Below are 19,553 nucleotides of genomic sequence, written 5' to 3'. Positions count from 1 at the left end.
ACCCAGGAGGCGGAGGTTGCAGTGAGCCGAGATCGCGCCATTGCACTCCAGCCTGGGTAACATGAGTGAAACTCCGTCTCAAAAAAAAAAAAAAATAGTTGTAGAGAAATTGAAGAACTTGTGCATTGCTGGCATAAAATGGTACAAGCACTATGGAAAAGAGTATGACGGTCCTCAAATAATTAAACACAGAATTACCATATGACCCAGCAATTCTATTTCCAGATATACAATTACACTTAAAAGAACTGAGAGGGATGCAAACAGGTAACAGAACACTAATGTCCACAGCAGGATAATTCAAAATAGCCAAAAGTAAAAACAATCAGTGTCTGTCAACAAATGAATGGATAAACAAAATGTATATACATTTAATGGATTATGATCCAGCCTCAAAAAAAGGCAGGAGGAGGGCAGTGCGCTTGAGAGGCCAAGGTAGGTGAATTGATTGAGCCCAGTAGTTCAAGACCAGCCTGGGCAACATGGCAAAAACTGCAACTCTACAAAAAATACAAAACTTAGCTGACATGGTGGTGTGTGCCTGTAGGCCCAGCTACTTGGGAGGCTAAGGTGTGAGGATCACCTGAGCCAGGGACAAAGTTGACATGAGCCATGACTGAACCACTGCACTGCAGCCTGGGCAACAGAGTTAGACCCTGTCTCAAAAAAAAAAAAAGGGGAAATCTGACACATGCTACAGTATGGATAAATTTTGAGGACATTATGCTAAGTGAAATAAGTCAGACAAAAAGGACACTCTACATATATGAGGTACCTAGAATAGTCAAATTCATAGAAACAGAAAACAGAACAGTGGTAGCAAGCACTAAGAGAAGGCAGGAATCAGGAGTTAATGTTTAGTGGGTATGTTTCAGTTTTAGATGATGGAAAAACTTCTGGAGAAGGAGAGTGGTGATGCTTACAGAACAATGTGATTGGTTTTTTCCATCCTAGTGTAATGCTATAACTAGCAAAGACCAGCTCCTAGGAGCTCTCTACCCTCCATAGGAAAAACACACAAATTATATTTTCATAACTGCCTGGAAGTCACCTAGAGTCAAACCAGCTTTGGAAATGCAGACTAGTGCTCTCATTTTCCATCACCCATTCAAATGCATAAAGAAATGGCAACATTAGGTGATTCATTTATTACCATAACTGCCAGCACACTCTGCGGTCATTATTGTATTTTACCACTTGTGAAGCAGAAATATTTAATTTTTCTGGCACAAGACTACCCGTGATAAAATATAACAAAATCATGAGACTGCCTCAAGGTACTGTAGTACAGAACTGCCCAGGTTTCTTTTTGGAAAAAATCCTACACCTGACAGGTTTTATTAGCTCAACCAAATGGAATAAATAATAATAATAAACAATAGAACCCCAAATAAAGGAGAGTTAGTATAAGTCCCAAAAACAACAGTCATGACCTGGTTAGGCTTTTGAAGGAATATGAACCTTGAAATATTATTTAAGTTGACTTTCATAACTGGTTTCTGTGTGGATTAATGCTGTCACTAATTTGATGCTATCCAAATGAGTAGGACTTGAGGTATGACAATGCAACCAAACATAATTTCAGTTATGCCCGAAAACAAAGAAAGGAAATAAAAAGAAGTATTATAAAGTACCTATATCAGACTTTAGAAAGCATTACTTCACAAGAATCAGGCTTTGGTATTTAAACTCAAAATGTACAATTGAGAAGCTGAAAACACAGAGTCTGGCTCAGGAAGTTAGCAGTCTACCACTACATGATAAGCCTGCTGTGATAATATTCTTTATTAACATTTATCGTTTTACTTCAAGTACTCTTAAAAGAATGATTTTTCACAACGTGCATTTTAAATAAATTTGAATGCAACCACACTTCTTTCAAGACATTCTACCCTATAAACTGTTCACCTATCTATACAGAAGTAATCCTCCTCCACTTATTCCAAATAATTGCAAATTCCAAAAGTCAATGACAATATTTTCTATTGTTTGAAAGCTTTTAAGAAAAGAATGTTATGGATGAATCCCCAATTAATATCAGCTTTACTTTCCATATATGTTTAAATTCAAAGACTTTAGACTTTACCTTGAAATGTTTAAATGTGCGCTTACGATATTCAAACCACTCCACAAAAAAATGCAGGCTTCGGAAAAACATGAACAGATCTTTTCTCTCTTCTGCTCTGTAGGAATAAATAATTCTCTGATTAATAAATATCATTAAATGATATAGGACAAATCTAGCTTTATTTATTTTTCCTTTTCATGTATCTTACACTAAAACAAAAAACTACTTGACATAGTTCTACATATCAATTCCTGTACTCCTGTGTGTTCCTCCAGTGTGACTGCTACTTCTACTTTTTCAGCCTAGAATGTCACTTTCCACCATTTTCAAACGTTTAAATCTACCTATTATTCAAATCACTCAAATGCCACGTTCCCTGAAATCTTATCTGATGACTGTAGTATAATAAAGAATAATGAAGAATAGACAATACAAAAGTCTTCTGGCATGGTGCTTTACAACCCTTTGAACTTCCTGGGTGATGGCTGTGTCTTTTTTATGCTAATGAGATGTCTCATAGTGGCTCCTACCTATTGCAGATTGGGGGCTGTTCACCAGGAAAACCAAACACATCATTAGAGGGCTAACCAGGAACATAGCAGAGCTTCCTGGTTGGTGAATACACTGAGGTGCTGGGAGGATAACGTGCCTGGATTCCACAAAGAATCTCTGTCTCCCCAGCACCCAAACCTTCATCTATGCATTACTTCCATTTAGCTGTGTCGGGGTTGTATCCTTCAAAATAAAATGGTAATTATAAATGTAGTGTTTTCAGTAAGTTCTGTGAGTAGTTCTAGCAAATTATTAAACCTGAGAGATTTGTGGGAACTCCAGAATTTATAACCAGTTGGTCATAACTGCAGGTGGACCTTGACACTTGCAGCTGGTGTGTGAAGTGGAGACACTCTTGGTAGAGGCCTCTGCCTATAACCTGTGGGGTCTGTTAGTTTGAGAATTGAACTGAGCTGCAGGACATCCAGTTGGTGACACAGAACCATTGTCAGAACAATCACCACACCACCACACCACATATACCATTCCCTAACAGCTAGAAATAATCGCATTCCTTTGCCTGAGAGCTCTCACAGGAATGAGTCTTAATTCTCTTAATACTACACCTATTTTAATAATGTAAGCCACAAACACAAGTAACTTGAAGGCAAGAACCATCTATCATTTAATCATTCATTTGGCAAATGATTGTGGGAGTTGAGTTCTTGTACTAGTCATGATAGAGTAAGCATATTCCACCCCAATGCTTCCATTAAATACAATTTAAAACCATGGACATAACACATAAAGCAAACATCAGAAACTCTGAAATATGGAAAGAAAGCAGAACAGGTAGAGTCTTCAGGAATCAAGGGAGGACCTGGAAATGAATTCCTTGGGATTTATTTTTGCCTCCTGTATATCCCAGTCTGCACAAAGGAGCAACAGGCAACTCAGAATTACCAAAGGGTACATTAACAACAACAACCCAAAAGGCCTCAGGAAGACCGTTCCCTCTAGGCCAATGAAGATCATGCAAGATGAGAAGAAACAGGACTGGCAGAAGGGAGCCCTAGTGCCAAAGAGAAGCTATACCCCTTTCACTCCAAATCAGACACATTTAGCCACAGACGCTGAGGTGTGAAGGCTGTCAACTATCACTGCCAACAGTAAGCAAAAGCAGGCAAAGCAGAGACCTTACCTGACACCAAGCAAACATAAGCAAAGAAAGGATGTCATTCCTGTTCTGAACCAGCATGGCAGCTGCACACACAGTGGGATGCTCTGTTAACTTTCCACACTCTGCACTTAAGTGATCCCAAGAAGATATAAGGAAGAATCAGAGGAGGAGTCTTCAGAAGAGAATCTTTTATATCGGTTTATGAAGTCCTAAATAACCCAGACATAAGACGAACTAGAATCTACACAGAAAAAAATACTGAGAACTGAATTATAGTGTAGAATAATTTCCAGAATTCACGCTGGCCTTAGGGTAGTACATGAGTAAGGGAGACCACAATAACTACAGACTATAAAGTGAGCTAGGGTGTGCTTTTGAATTAGGAATGCATCAATAAGAACAAAAGGAAAAATGGCAAAATAGGAAGGGCTAGGGGTCATCCTGTCTCAGAAACAGTGAAAACTACTGCATAGCTGTCAGAATCACTTTTACTGGAATTTGGGAAGACAGTAAAAAGCTTATGACTCAGAAAACAACCAGGAAAAGGGCAACTGAAACAGGGTAAGAGAGTTTTGGGGTATTTTAACATACCCTTGCCACATTCCCTACCTGGCCACAGTAACACTCTTAAAGATAGCATGCCACTTTACTAGTGTGAGAACCCAATCCTAACAACATGAAAAGGATCTTGTTCCCAAGAAATTGTTTGTCTTGTCTTGACTTGGTTTCCAAGTAAAAGAGACCTCATTTCCAAGGAATTCTTTTGACTCAAGCGGCCTCACTTTGTTTCAGCTAAGTCAGAACTTTCTTGCAATTGATACAGGAGCAAGAAAGAAATTATTTAGGCAGATAGTGAGGGTAAAGAAGACCTTAGCAAGGCTTCCCTTTTAATAAAGAGCCGCCCCAAAATAATTTATTTTCTAACAGAGAGCAGCCTGAAAAATAGAGCTGCAAACAAAAGATGGAAGCTTGCACAGGTAAATGCCAGCAGCTGTGCCAAGAGAAAATGGCTACCACCTGGAAGCCAAGTATGTTAAACATGGAGGATCCATCTTCTCTTTTCTTTCTTTCTCCTTTTTTTTTGAGACGAAGTCTTACGCTGTTGCCCAGGTTGGAGTGCAGTGGCACGATCTTGGTTCACCACAACCTCCACTTCCTGCGTTCAAGTGATTCTCCCGCCCCAGCCTCCAAAGTAGCTAGGAAAAAGTATGCCATGATCCCCAGCTAAATTTTTTGTGTATTTTTAGGAGAGATGGGTTTCACCATGTTGGCCAGGCTGGTCTCGAACTTCTAACCTCAAATGATCTGCCCACCTCAACCTCCCAAACTGCTGGGATTACAGGCATGAGCCACTGTGCCCAGCCCACATTTTCCCTTTTCTTTGTCACCACGTGTACAGTAAAAAAACAGGCAACAGCTGACCACAGTGGCTCATGCCTGTAATCCAGCACTTTGGGAGGCCAAGGCAGACAGATCACCTGAGGTCAGGAGTTTGAGACCAACCTGACCAACATGGAGAAACCCCGTCTCTACAAAAAATACAAAATTAGCTGGGTGTAGTGGCGCATGCCTGTAATCCCAGCTACTTGGGAGGCTGAGGCAGGAGAATCGCTTGAACCTGGGAGGCGTAGGTTGCAGTGAGCCAAGATCACACCATTACACTCCAGCCTGGGCAACAAGAGTGAAACTCCATCTGAAAAAATATATTATGTATGTAACATACATATATAACATATATGTTATATATATATATATTATATTTCTTTGCTATTGGCCTGTCCCAGTAGAGAAGCTATCTGCATAATAAAAGATTAGGGTGGGGAAGCCAGCTTCTTCACATTCAATGCAAATGACACACCTGGTCCCACCAATCTTTCATACCCTATGTAAATCAGACATTGCCTCCTCAAAGTCATCTGTAAAACCTGCATTTGACTGTGGAAGCCAACCCATTTTCTCTGGGACCCGTCTCTGTGCAGAGAGCGGCGCTTCTCCTTCTTCCCCCTATTAAACGTCCACTCTTAACCTCATACTGGTGTGGCCGTGGGACAACAAACCTTGGATATTACCCCAGACAACAATGCTGCTTCACAATAAAGACCTAACGACATAGGGGATGTTCTTCAAAAATACTAAAAGGCAAATTAACAAGTCACTGCTGTGAAGGGCAAAAGAACCTTGAGACAAAAAACAGATATGCCGAAAGCCAAGGGAAGAAAAGGTGGGGAATAAAGTCTTGGAAAAAGTGCTTGGGTATATCAGGGAACTAGGAAGCCACATGAATGCTCAGGGCAGAATGCATGCTTAGAAGAGATCTGAGGGGAGCATGATTTCAACCTCTGGCTAATCTCTAGGCTAAGGATGAGACTAAGGCAGCATTGTAAAAGACCGGGCTAAGCACTGAAGTAGTGTCCCAATATGGAAACAAAATACATAGACCTGGAGATGATATATTTTTTCTTTTTTTTTTTCATTTTTGCCAATCATAATACTCAAAATGTATAGTATTTAATGACAATAACAAAAAACTAAGCATGCAAAGAAACAAGAAAATATGGCCCAGTCATAGAAAAAAAAAAAGAAGTTAACAGAAACTTATCTTGTTGAATGACTAGTGAAATTACTAGGCCATGACTTTAAATCAACTGTCTTCAATGTGTTTAGAGAACTCAAGAAAACTAAGAGAACAATGAAAATTGTAAATCTTGGTTTTAAAAACAGGAGAAAAAAATTGTAAATCTATGTTAATGGCCAAACAATGTATAAAAACGTAATCTGTGATAATCACAATGTAAGGGGGAGAAAAGAATTCTCCCTAACTCACTGCAAGAGGCCAGCATTACCCTGATACTAAAACCAGTTAAGGACAAACACACACACAAAAGAAAACTACAGGCCCATACTTCTGAGGAACACAGATGCAAAAATCTTCAACTCTGAAACTTACGAGTAGACTTAAAAAATAAAATAATTTTAAAAAAATAAAAATCTTCAACAAAATAACTAGCAAACCAAATCCAATAGCACATCTAAAACATAATATACCATGATCAGTTGTGATTTATACCATGGATGCAAGGATGATTAGACATATACAAATCAATAAATTTAATATAGCACATCAACAAAATATAGGAAAAAAACAAATAATCTCAATTGATGCAGAAAAAGCATTTGATAAAATTCAACATCCTTCCAGGATTCAAACACTCAACAAACTAAGTATAGAGGGCATATACCTCAAAATAACACAGGCTACATACAAAAAGCCCACAGCTAACGTCATGCTGAACAGGGGAAAGTTGAAAGGCTTTCCCCTAAGAACTAGAACAAGACATCCACCACTCCTATTTAACATAGGAGTAGAAGTCTTAGCCAGAGCAATCAGGCAAAGGAAAGAAATAAAAGGCCTTCCCATTGGATGAGAGGAAGGTGAAATTGTCTCTCTTTGCTTACATAATCTTACATCTAGAAAAACTTAGACTCCCAACAAGAAACTACTAGATTTGATAAATGAATTCAGTTAAGTTGCAGAACAAAATCAATGTACAAAAATCAGTAGTGTTTCTATACATCAGTTAGAAATGTGTCATCTCATGCACATCCCATGCTCATTGCTTGGAAGAATTAATACTATTAAAATGACCATATTGTCTAAAGCAATCGACCAATTCAATGCAGTCCGAGCCAGTCTCTAGAGATAATCAACAATTTGCCCTTGAGTGAGTTTTTCTTTTTCTTTTTCTTTTTTTTTTTTTTTTGTTTGAGATGGAGTCTCGCTTTGTTGCCCGGGCTGGAGATCAGGGGCACCAGCTTGGCTCGCTGCAACCTCCACTTCCCACATTGAAGCAATTCTCCTGCTTCAGTCTCCTGAGTAGCTGGGATTACAGATGTGCACCACCATGCCCAGCTTTTTTTTTTTTTTTTTTTTTTTTTTGTATTTTTAGTAGAGACAGGGTTTCACCATGTTGGCCAGGGTAGTCTTGAACATCTGACCTCGTGATCTGCCTGCCATGGCCTCCCAAAGTGCTGGGATTACAGGTGTGAGCCACCGCACCCAGCATGAGTGAATTTTTCAAATGCAAAACAACTAGCCCAGATTCCATACCTCCAACCACCTCCTTTACCAGGTTCTCTCTTTACCAGTTCTCTCCACTATCCACCTGCTATAATCACCCCAGGGCCATGTACAAGACACAATTAACTAGGGACAGGTCCTCTGATCCAGAGCCCACTGAAATTATTCAACCAAGCCAAGCTTAAGCCCGCTCACCTTGCCTCAACCATTACTTCCCACAGAAACCACAACAAAGACTTTTGCTCACAGTGTCCCCTCTCCTATTTGTCTCTTGACTGACCCCAGTGCTCCTCATGTGGCCACTATGGTGTGGTGTGCCTCCTCCTCTTGTGAGCCATAACTGCATTTTTAATGGCAATTGTCTCCTTATCTGTTAGCCTCACTATATTAATTGTTAATAATAATAAAAGCTATTGAAATCGGCTCCCATTTACTTATTTATTTTTAGAGATAGTGTGTTGCTCTGTCACCCAGCCTAGAGTGCAGTGGCATGATTGTAAGTCACTGTAACCTAGAGCTCCTGAGCTCAAGTGACCCTCCCATCTCAGCCTCCTTAACAACTACAACTATAGGAGGGTAGGCCTGGCTAATTTTTTTCAATTTCTTTTTTGTAGAGACAGGGTCTCACTATGTTGCCAACACTGGTCATGAACTCGTGGGTTCAAGTGATCTTTCCATCACAGCTTCCCAAACCATTAGGATTAAAGGCATGAGCCACTGCACCTGGCCAATTTATTCTTAACTTTTAAATATTAACCATGCAGTACATATGAACATAGACAGATGTGAAATATAAGCTGCTGATGCCTGTCAGTAGTCAAAAAACTATCCACAATATATAAATACCAGATGTGAGATTTGGTTTCTCCATATTTGGTCACTCAAAAGTCCTGTAACAGATGATGAACTCATTGGGACTGCTTCCCAGACAGACCTCATGAAATTGGTCTTCACAGCACCTATAGTTATATTTTTATGAAGGTGATTAATTTGGTTCAGCTCTTGATTGTTGAATAAATGGCCCCAAGAAGCTGATTTGAACCTAATTTTGATAAAATTATTAGAAGCTGGGTATCCCTTATCCAAAAATGATTGGTACCAGAGGCATTTCAGATTTTGAATTTTTTTTCAGATTTTGGAATATTTGCATATATATATATGAAGAGATATCTTGGGGAGAATGTCCAGGTCTTAAAGGTAATTTTATACAATATTTTAAATAATTTTGTGTATAAAACAAAGTTTGTGTACAATGATCCAAGAGAAAGCAAAGGTGTCACTATCTCAACTACCCATGTGAATAATCTGTGGCTATTTAGCATCACCATCGTTCCTGATTCTGAATTTATGATACCAATAAGCAATAATTTTCTTAATTTATTCACACATAAGAACAATAAAAAATATGACATGTCATTAAATAGTGAAAAAATAATGTATGCAGTGTAGTATCACCAAAATACCAATTACCAGATTTTAAACAATAGCAACAACTAACAATGGTAGGCTTTCAGTCTCCACCTATGATGCTGTGTTTTGATTAAAATGTTACTATATACTGTATTTTATTTTTTTAGGTAAGAAGAAACATAAACAATTGTGGGACCAAAAAAAGGGTTCTCTAGGGATGAGGAGGCATTCTGCTGGATAGTTCCTGTAGAACCATTTTTAAATGTTTCCTTCAAAGGCCAGGCATGGTGGCTCATTCCTATAATCCCAGCACTTTGGGAGGCCAACTCGGGCAGATCACTTGAGGCCAGGAGTTCAAGACCAGCCTGGCCAACATGGCAAAGCCCTGCCTCTATTAAAAATACAAAAATTAGCTGGGTGTGGGCACACGCCTGTAATCCCCACTACTCAGTAGGCTGAGGCAGGAGAATTGCTTGAATCCGAGAGGTGGAGGTTGCAGTGAGCCGAGATTGTGCCACTACACTCCAGCCTGGGACACAGAGTGAGACCCTGTCTCAAAAAATAAATGAGGCCGAGTGCGGTGGCTCACGCCTATAATCCCAGCACTTTGGGAGGCCGAGGCTGGTAGATCACGAGGTCAAGAGATAGAGACCATCATGGTCAACACGGTGAAACCCTGTCTCTACTAAAAATACAAAGAAAATGAGCTGGTCATGGTGGCGGACGCCTGTAGTCCCAGCTACTTGGGAGTCTCAGGCTGAAGAATTTCTTGAAACCAGGAGGTGGAGGTTGCGGTCAGCCGAGATCGCGCCACTGCACTCCAGCTTGGGTAACAAGAGCGAAACTCCGTCTCAAAAAAAAAAAAATTAAAAATAAATAAATAAATAAATGAATAAATAAAAATAAAATACATGTTTCCTCCACAGTTATCTGCCTCATTAACAACAGTTTTTTGTCTTATTAATCTAGCTTTGATTTTATAAATGACATGATGTCTTGTTCTGTTATGAATGCATGCTGCTACCGCAGCTGAAGAGAGCTGGGAGGGTCTTTTTCCCTTGAGGATGTTGAATAAACTGTGTTGTAGTCCTGCATTTTGACAGCAACCTGCACAATCCAGGTGTGGAATTTTCCACTTAAGTTATCATGTCAGCAATCAAAACATTTCAGATTTTAGAGCAGTTTGGATTTCAGATTACAGATATTCAACCTGCAGTAACTCCATGAGAGCTCTTGGGGAAGTCAGTATTGAACTAACTGAATTGTGATCCTCTCAAACACTGTCCTCAAAACAGCCTCAGATGTTTGAAAAAATGAGCATGATGTTTGCTCATTAATATCATTCAGCTTAATAATCATTAAGCTGATTAATAATAATCATTCAGCTTACCGGTACAATGATTAAACAGAGTAATAATTTCTTCCCAAATCCCTTCGAGAAATAGCTTTTTATACTTTTCTGTGTTTTATTTTTTAAAATAATACCTTTTTTAAAAAAAGAAAAAGCCCACAAATACTGAAGAAAGCTTCTGGCACATAAAATTCATTATTATTGAGGACCTTTTCTTGTTTTTTGTTTTTTTTTTGAGACGGAGTCTCACTCTGTCGCCAGGCTGGAGTGCAGTGGTGGGATCTCACCTCACTGCAACCTATGCCTTCTGGGTTAAAGCAATTCTTGTGCCTCAGCCTCCCGAATAGCTGGAATTACAGGTGTGTACCACCACACCCAGGTAACTTTTGTATTTTTAGTAGAGATGGGGTTTCACCATGTTGGCCAGGATGGTCTCAATTTCCTGACCTCGTGATCCGGCTGCCTCGGCCTCCCAGAGTGCTGGGACTAAGGCATAAGCCACCGTGCCGGGCCTATCGAGGACTCTTCCTAACTACATCAGTTGAGTAATCTGTAAATGGTGGTGGGCATATATACTTACTGAAGGAATCTGTGCCACAAGTAATACCAAACAACAAGCAATCTATAAAATGAAGTAATTCCATGCCTAGTAGGTGGCCCAAAGAAACAGTGTTTTGTAGATCTGGTTTCGCTGAGAAAGATTCCCCAAGTACTGGCAATCATCCTATGTTATAAAGGAGAGATCTAAGTTGTAGATGTTCTTCTACAGCTCTATCATTTCAATTTCAGTAAATTCCATCATTTCTGATATATTTTATTCTTTAATGCATAGATGTATGTTTTTAAAATGGGACAGAACCCTGGAAATAATTCTATCCAGTTCTTTCATTTTGCAGATAAAGAACTCCACAAAGATTATACAACTTTTCTAATTCAATGCTGTTAGTCATTAATTTAAGAAAAAAAAAAAGAAAGAAAATACATCAAAGTACATTATCCTTAATATCATAAATTTATAATTTACACTAGGATAAGAGTGGTTATAGGCCAGGCACAGTGGAATTCCAGGGTTCAGGTTTTTCTTTCGTTCATTGCTACATATTAAGCACAAATGACAATACTTTGCTGTAGAATAGGCAACACATAACTGCCAAATAAATGAAGGAATACCACTGACTTGTCTGTCTCATCCCTGCTTAACTTCAGTCTTATATTTTCAAGTGTTTGTTAGATGATTCACTCAACAACTGTTTGAACACCAACCATGTACAAGGCACTCTCCTAGGTGACCTGGGGCTAATACCATCCCTCACTCTCCCCTAGAGTAGACACTTTATGCATTTATATTCCCATTGCATGTACTCTATCATCAATTACCACGTATCATTGAAAATTTTGTGCATACACTAGGTTGTAAGCTTCGTAAAATTGAAAATTTTGTTCAACTGTATTGTTAGAGACTAATACAATGCAAAGTACATAATATGCTTTTAACATATATGTATTTATTTAAAAATTTAGATACAGTAAAATTCACTCTTATAGTTATTTAGTTTTATTGTTATTTAGATTTTGGCCAAATGAATAGAGTTGTGTATCCAACACAACCACCAGTTCCATCCATACAGGGGAATATAAAGAAGAATCACAGCAGGTTTACTCTTAAGCCATAAGACAACAGAAAAATACCTCTACAATACTCAAGAGAAAAAAAACCCAAAGAACCAAAACAGTCAACCAAGGATTCTATATCCAGGATGATATCTTTCAAAACCAAAGATTAAATAAAGACTTTCAAGACCAAAATCATAGAAAAAGCTTTAAAAATCCATTAAAAGCAGACTATCAGGCCAGGCACAGTAGCTCATGCCTGTGATCCCAGCACTTTGGGAGGCCAAGGCAGGAGGATTGCTTGAGCCCAGGAGTGTGAGACCAGCCTGGGTCACATAGAGACCCCTACCTCTTAAAAAAATTTTTTTTCTAATTAAAAAAACAAAACAAACAAAAAAACAGCAGGCCTCACTACAAAAAATAAAAATAAAAAATAAAAAACTGGCTGAGTACAGTGGCTGATGCCTATAATCCCAGCACTTTGAGAGGCCAACATGGATGGGTCACTTGAGCTTAGGAGTTCAAGACCAGCCTGGGCAACATGGCAAAACCCCATCTCCACCAAAAATACAAAAAATTAGCCAGGCATGGTGGTGCGTGCTTGTGGTTCCAGCTATTCAGGAAGCTGAGGTGGGAGAATCACTTGAGCCTGGGAGGCAGAGGTGGCAGTGAGCTGAGTTTGCACTACTGCACTCCACCTGGGTGACAGAGTAAGACCTCATCTCAAAACAAACAAACAAACCACACACACACACACACACACACAAAAAAAAAAAAAAAAAAAAAGTAGTTACACGGCACATGACTATACATGCACATGCATATCATATGAATCATGATTTCTTATATACAAGTTTGTATGTGTGTGTATAAATATGTATATATACATACACGTATAAATATGTAGAAATACATATTTTCTATACTGTTTGTTGAAAGAATCAAGAAGCAAAGACACTCCAATAGCAATGAGCAGACCTAGTGTCAGATCTGTCTCTAATACCATTTCCCACTAAAAGAAAATGGTTCCTCAGGTAAGTTGCTGAATCTACACCTAAGGAGGACAGGTATATTGTGAGCCAGGAAAATCTTTTAATGCCAGAATATAAAAAAGTGCCCAAAAATATAATGAGGAATTAACACATGGATTCAGGAGCCAGCTTAAAGAGATTCCCTCTGATCAAATCTGGGATACTCTGAGCACCAAAATAAAGAAGAAAAGTCAAAAACTATAAATCATTGGGAAAAAAATGAATGAGTCCATACATATAATAAATATGTACACATATACATACAAAGAGAATGGTGATCTGTTTCTTAAGCATAATGCCAAATACCTACTGAGAAATGTGGAGGAAGTGCTAGAATTGAAAAATCATCATTTTACAAACATCATAGTAGACAGTAGATAAGGCAAGAATCATCAGTAGATGCTAAATTGAGGAACAAATATTAATAAAGAGTAATAACTGTGTAGTCATCAACTGTGTCCCCACAGACTGCATGTTAGATGCAAGGGAGAAAAAAACAGTTATCATATAGTGGAGAAACACAACAGTTTCACTGAGTGAACAAACTTAATATCACCTATGAGGGACAGCTATGAAGAGAAGCACAAAATATCATCTATACAGAATTTGCCTAAGAAGGCATAGCATCAACCGATCACAATAGATCAAAGACAAAATAAAAAACATTTTATTGGGGAAAAAAAAAAGTAGAAAGAAAAAAAGAAACAAACAAAAAAGTGGAAATAACTTTTTTTTTTTTTTAAGAGATAAGTCTTGCCCAATGGCCCAGGCTGGAATGCAGCAGCATGATCACAGCTCACTGCAGCCTCAAACGATCCTCTTGCCTCAGTCCCCCAGGTAGCTAGAAAGTATAGGCATGCACCACTATGCCAGGTTAACTTTTCTTTTTTTAACTTTCTGCAGAGATGGAGTCTTGTTCTGTTGCTCAGGCTGGTTTGCAGGAAAAACTTTTAAAAATATGACACAGTGAAAAATGGCCAAGAAAGGCTAGGGAATAGCTCCAGATTAAATGAAACTAAAGAGACATGACAACTAAAGGTAATATTTGACTTTAGAATGGATCGTGTAATTCAGGGAAGAAGAAAATGCAATCTCTTATGAGATCAACTAAGAAAACTGGCATATGAAAAGCATATTAGATAAAAGTATCTTATCAATGTCAATTTATGAAGTTGATCACCACGCCGTAATTATATAGGGGAATATCTCTAAACTTAAAAATACACATTTGAGCCAGGTGCAGTGGCTCATGTCTATAATCCCAGCACTTTGGGAGATCAACGTGGGTGGATCACTTGAGGTCAGGAGTTCAAGATCAGCCTGGCCAGCATCATGAAACCCCAACTCTACTAAAAATACAAAAAAATTAGTTGGGCGTGGTGGTACACACCTGTAATCCCAGCTACTCAGGAGGCTGAGGCAGAAGAATCCTGGGGGGCGGAGGCTGAAGTGAGCTGAGATTGTACCACTGCACTCCAGCCTGAATGACAGAGCAAGACTCCATCTCAAAATAAATAAAATAAGGCCAGGCTGGTGGCTTATGCCTATAACCCCAACACTTTGGAAGGCTGAGGTGGGCAGAGCACTTGAGGTCAGGAGTTCGAGACCAGCCTGGCCAACATGGCGAAACCCCGTCTCTACTAAAAATATAAAAATTAGCCAGGCATGGTGGTGCATGCCTATAGTCCCAGCTACTAGGGAGGCTGAGGCTGGAGAATCACTTGAACCTGGTAAGCGGAGGTTGCAGTGAGCCAAGATCTTGCTACTCCACTCCAGCCTGGGTGACAGAGTGAGACTCCGTCTCAAAAAAATAAAATAAAATAAAAAATAAGTAAAATAAAATAAAAATGTACACTTAAGTATTTGTGGGAAATGAGCCATGTATATGTCACATGTCCTAAAAAGGCTCAATATCAAGAAGAGCAACAGAAACATTAAAAATTGGGATATATATATGGCAAACTATTAGCCTTTTCTTAAGTTGTTTAAAGTATGTATGATGATTGAAGTAAAATATTATAACATTATCTAATGGGATTATTATTATTATTATTTTTGAGACAGGGTCTCCCTCAGTCTCCCATGTTGGAGTGCAATAGCACAATCATGGCTCACTGTACTCTCAAACTCCTGGGCTCAAATAATTCTCCTACTTCAGCCTCCCAAGTATCTGAGACTACAAGTACATTCCACAACAATAAGTTAATTTTGTTGTCGTTTTTGTAGACATAGGGTCTTCTTCCTTTGTTGCCCAGACTGAACTAATGGAGTTTTTCAGCATATACATGTGAATGTAATTCACATGAAAACTACCACATATAGCAGAGAGGGGAAGTGATCCATGTGGTTATAGGACTATGAGACTATAATTGCAGTGGTAAAGTACCAAATCTAAAATAGACTGTTAAAAGTTAGGTTATGTTTCCAAGGCAGGTCACACATACACAAAAAAAGTTAGGTTATGTATGTTGCAATCCCTACAGCAGCCAATAAAAAATGACACAAATATAGCGAAACGTGAATGAAATAAATTAAAAGGGAATATTAAAATATATTTAAAGGAGAGGGTTTTGAGAAGATGACAGAATAGGAAGTACCAAAATTCCATCTCTCCACTTATATAACAATTTCGCTGGCAGAATCTCTCTGATACAACTATTTTGAAACTCTGAGTCTAATGAAGGCTGGCAAATCCAGGGAAAGGCATGGAGAAGGACTTCAATGGTAAACTGTGATTAATTTTAGTAAATTTCAGCTCTTAGTATAACAGCAGCTACCCATTCCTTCACCCCCAACCCCCTGGCAGGCAGTCATGTGAGTATAAAACCAGAGCAGCTTACACACAGCTTATGGAAGCCAGAGAGGGCAAAAAACAGGACTATGTCTTCCAACCATAAGGGATCTGTGTGTTGATCACTGATTGCTGCTGCTTATGACGGAAGTGTAGACAAAGTGTCAGGCAGCCACTGTAGTTACACATGCATACACTTTCGAAAACCCTGCATCCTCTGGTTGAAGTGATTTCCAGGGGATTTAAAAAGCCAGAGCCCCTTTTATCCCCACCTTTATTTTCTCCATTTCCCCTTTCTAAGAGCCAGACAATCAAGACTAGGATATTGACCAATAACTGCATATAAGGGGAGATTCTGGAAGAGACTGCATATACCCACAGAAAGCTTCAGACCCAGAAACAAACTGAGAAGACCTTAAGTTTATACCTCAAGTTGATCCCTGACACAGAGATGACCTATGAATAAACAAATAAATAAACAATAATAAAAAAGCCGGCAAATGCTGGGGTAGAGGGAGAATCTGACTTTGGGGGTTACTACATTATTAGGTTCAAACAAGCCCTTTTTGACAACAGCAATAAAACACAAAGCATACAAAAAAATAGAATGGCCTAGTGAAATAAAAAATAAATAAATCAATAGACACTATCCCTGAAAAAAAATCTGAGGGTAGATGTACTATACAGACTTTCCAAACACTATCTTAAAAATGCTAAAGAAAGATGTGGAGAAAGTCAACAAAATGATACATGAACACAACAGAAATATTAAAAGAAATAAACCTAAAAGAAAACCAAAAACAAATTCCATAAGTGAAAATTACAAAAATTAAAGTGAAAAATTCACTAGAGGAATTCAAAGGCAGATTTGAGTAGGCAGAAAGAAAAATCAGCAAACTTGGATATAGGACAATAGAAATTATCAAGTCTGAAAAATAAAAAGAAAAATGATTGAGAAAAGTGAACAGAATGGAATGAAACTAGCTGAGCATGATGGCTCATGCCTGTAATCCCAGCACTTGGGGAGGCTGAGGCGGGACGATCACTTGAGATCAAGAGTTCAAGACCAGCCTGGCCAACACGGTAAAACCCTGTCTCTACTAAAAATAAAAAAAATTAGCTGGGCATTGTGGTGGGTACCTGTAATCCCAGCTACTCAGAAGGCTGAGGCAGGAGAACTGCTTGAACCCGGAGGTGGAGATTGCAGTGAGCCAAGATTGTGCCACTGCAGTCCAGCCTGTGTGACAGAAGGAGACTCCATTTCAACAACAACAAAAAAAGTAAGGAAACTGTGGAACACTGTCAAGAGAAAAGATAGGAAGAAGCAGAGAAAATATTTGAAGGAATAAAGTGTTAAAACATCCCACATTTGATGAAAGACAGGAGTATAAAACATCCAAGAAGTGGCCAGGCGCAATGGTACATGCCCATAATCCCAGCGCTTTGGGAGGCCAAGGTAGGTGGATCACCTGAGGTCAGGAGTTCGAGACCGGTCTGAACAACATGGTGAAACCTTGTATCTACTAAATATAAAATATTAGCCAGGCATGGTGGCACATGCCTGTAATCTCAGGTACTTGGGAGGCTGAGGCAGGATAATTGCTTGAATCTGGGAGACAAAGGTTGCAGTGAGCTGAGATCACCCCATTGCACTCCAGCCTGAGCAACAAGAGCAAAGATTCACCTTAAAAAAAAAAAAAAAAAAAAAAAAAAAAAAATTAAAAAAAACAAAAAAAAAAAAAAAAAAAAAAAAAAAAAAAAAAAAAAAAAAAAAAAAAAAAAAAAAAAAAAAAAAAAAAAAAAAAATTCAAGAAGTTCAAAGAACTTCAAGATGAACTCAGAGATCCACATAGAGAAACATTATAATCAAGCTGTAAAAAGACAAAGAAAGAGAGAATATCTTGAAGGCAGCAACAGAAAAGTGACTGGTCACATACAAGGGATATTCAGTAAAATGATCAGCAGATTTTTCACCAGAAAGTGTGGAGGCCAGAAGTCAGTGAGCAGATTATAGTCAAAGTGCTAAAAGAAAAGGAAAAAAGGGCTGGGTTTTTGGCAGGCTTACCAGGGACAAAAATGTCTATGGCCAGCAATATCTACCTGTGCTACTATGCAGGGCACAAGGGCAAGTTTGGGCATGAGTTTCTGGAGTTCAAATTTCAGCTGGATGGAAAGCTTAGATATGCCAACAATAGCAATTACAAAAATGATGTCATGCCGGGCGCAGTGGCTCACGCCTGTAATCCCAGCATTTTGGGAGGCCGAGGCGGGTGGATCACGAGGTCAAGAGATCGAGACCATCCTGGTCAACATGGTGAAACCCCATCTCTACTAAAACTACAAAAAATTAGCTGGGCATGGTGGCGCGTGCCTGTAGTCTTAGCTACTCAGGAGGCTGAGGCAGGAGAATTGCCTGAACCCAGGAGGCGGAGGTTGCGGTGAGCCGAGATCGCGCCATTGCACTCCAGCCTGGGTAACAAGAGCAAAAATCCATCTCAAATAAATAAATAAATAAATAAATGCTCTTTTAAAAAAAAAAATGATGTCATGATCAGAAAAGAGGCTTATGTGCACAAGACTGTAATGGAAGAACTGAAAAGAATTATTGATGACAGTGAAATTATAAAAGAAGATGAGGCTTTGCGGCCTCCCCCGACAGGGTTGGCTGACAGGAGCTTGAAATTGTCATTGGAGATAAACACATATCTTTTGCCACATCAAAAATAGGTTCTCTTATTCATGTAAATCAGTCAAAGGATCCTGAAGCTCTTCAAGTATTTTGCTACTTGACATAAGACTTGAAAAGTTTAGTTTTCAGTCTCATTAGATTACACTTCAAGATTAAACCAATTTAAATTTCATGTTTTTCAAGCTGTTTGTATATTTAATTAAGGGACAGGAGGGTTTATTTGTCATTTACAATATTGGAGTTTTTATGAATATGAAACAAAAAAAACCACTTTGTATGTAAACTGAAAATAAGAAAATACATTAACAGGCTTAATGGTTATCCTTGAGTCCACGTGGTTTGGACAGTACCCAAACCACGTGGACTCAAGGATAATCATTAAGCCTTTTTTATTAAATTCTGTAAATAAAAGCCATCTTTTGCTAAAAATTTGCTCTAATAAAACATACCAAATCCTGAAAAAAAAGAAAAGAAAAGAAAAGAAAAAAAAACAGTCAACCAAGAATTTTATATCCTGCAAAATCATCCTTTAAAAGTGAGGGAGATGATCAAAGGGATGTAGCTGGAGAAAAGAAAAATAAAAGAAAAATTAAAAAATAAAAAAAGTGAGAGAGAAATTACAACATTCTCAGGTAAACAAGAGCTGAGGGAGTTGTTTATCATTAAACTTTCTCCATAAAAAATGGTCAAGGGAATTCCGTAGAGAGAAAGAAAGTACACTAGACAGTAACCTGAAGACATGTTAAAATATAAAGCCTCTTAGAACATATGGAAAAAGGCAAAAGAAAAAAAAAGTTAAACAATAACAACAACAAAAAGATCAATAAAGGTAAATACATGTGAAATTATAAA

General features: G+C 38.5%; 1 protein-coding gene and 1 pseudogene across 4 annotated transcripts in view; one reads left to right on the top strand and one right to left on the bottom strand.

The window, feature by feature from the left end:
• LOC108296499 (centromere protein P) overlaps positions 1 to 19,553 on the bottom strand; it is a 273,862-nt gene that overhangs the window by 220,116 nt on the left and 34,193 nt on the right. For all 4 annotated transcript variants that reach the window (XR_005198410.1, XM_037735070.1, XM_037735072.1 and 1 more), the window contains exon 4: positions 2,087 to 2,183. Coding sequence is in view for 3 of the 4 variants with exons in the window: in XM_037735070.1 (XP_037590998.1) it covers positions 2,087 to 2,183 (97 nt within the window). In the remaining variant the exon portion in view is untranslated. The remainder of the gene's footprint in view (positions 1 to 2,086; positions 2,184 to 19,553) is intronic.
• On the top strand, positions 18,089 to 18,867 carry LOC108296501 (annotated as a pseudogene).

The sequence above is a fragment of the Cebus imitator genome, unplaced genomic scaffold, assembly GCF_001604975.1.
Source record: "Cebus imitator isolate Cc_AM_T3 unplaced genomic scaffold, Cebus_imitator-1.0 Scaffold720, whole genome shotgun sequence".
NCBI classification, from domain to species: domain Eukaryota; kingdom Metazoa; phylum Chordata; class Mammalia; order Primates; family Cebidae; genus Cebus; species Cebus imitator.
Note: the sequence above shows the minus strand (reverse complement) of the source record. Positions and strands in the feature narration are given on the sequence as shown.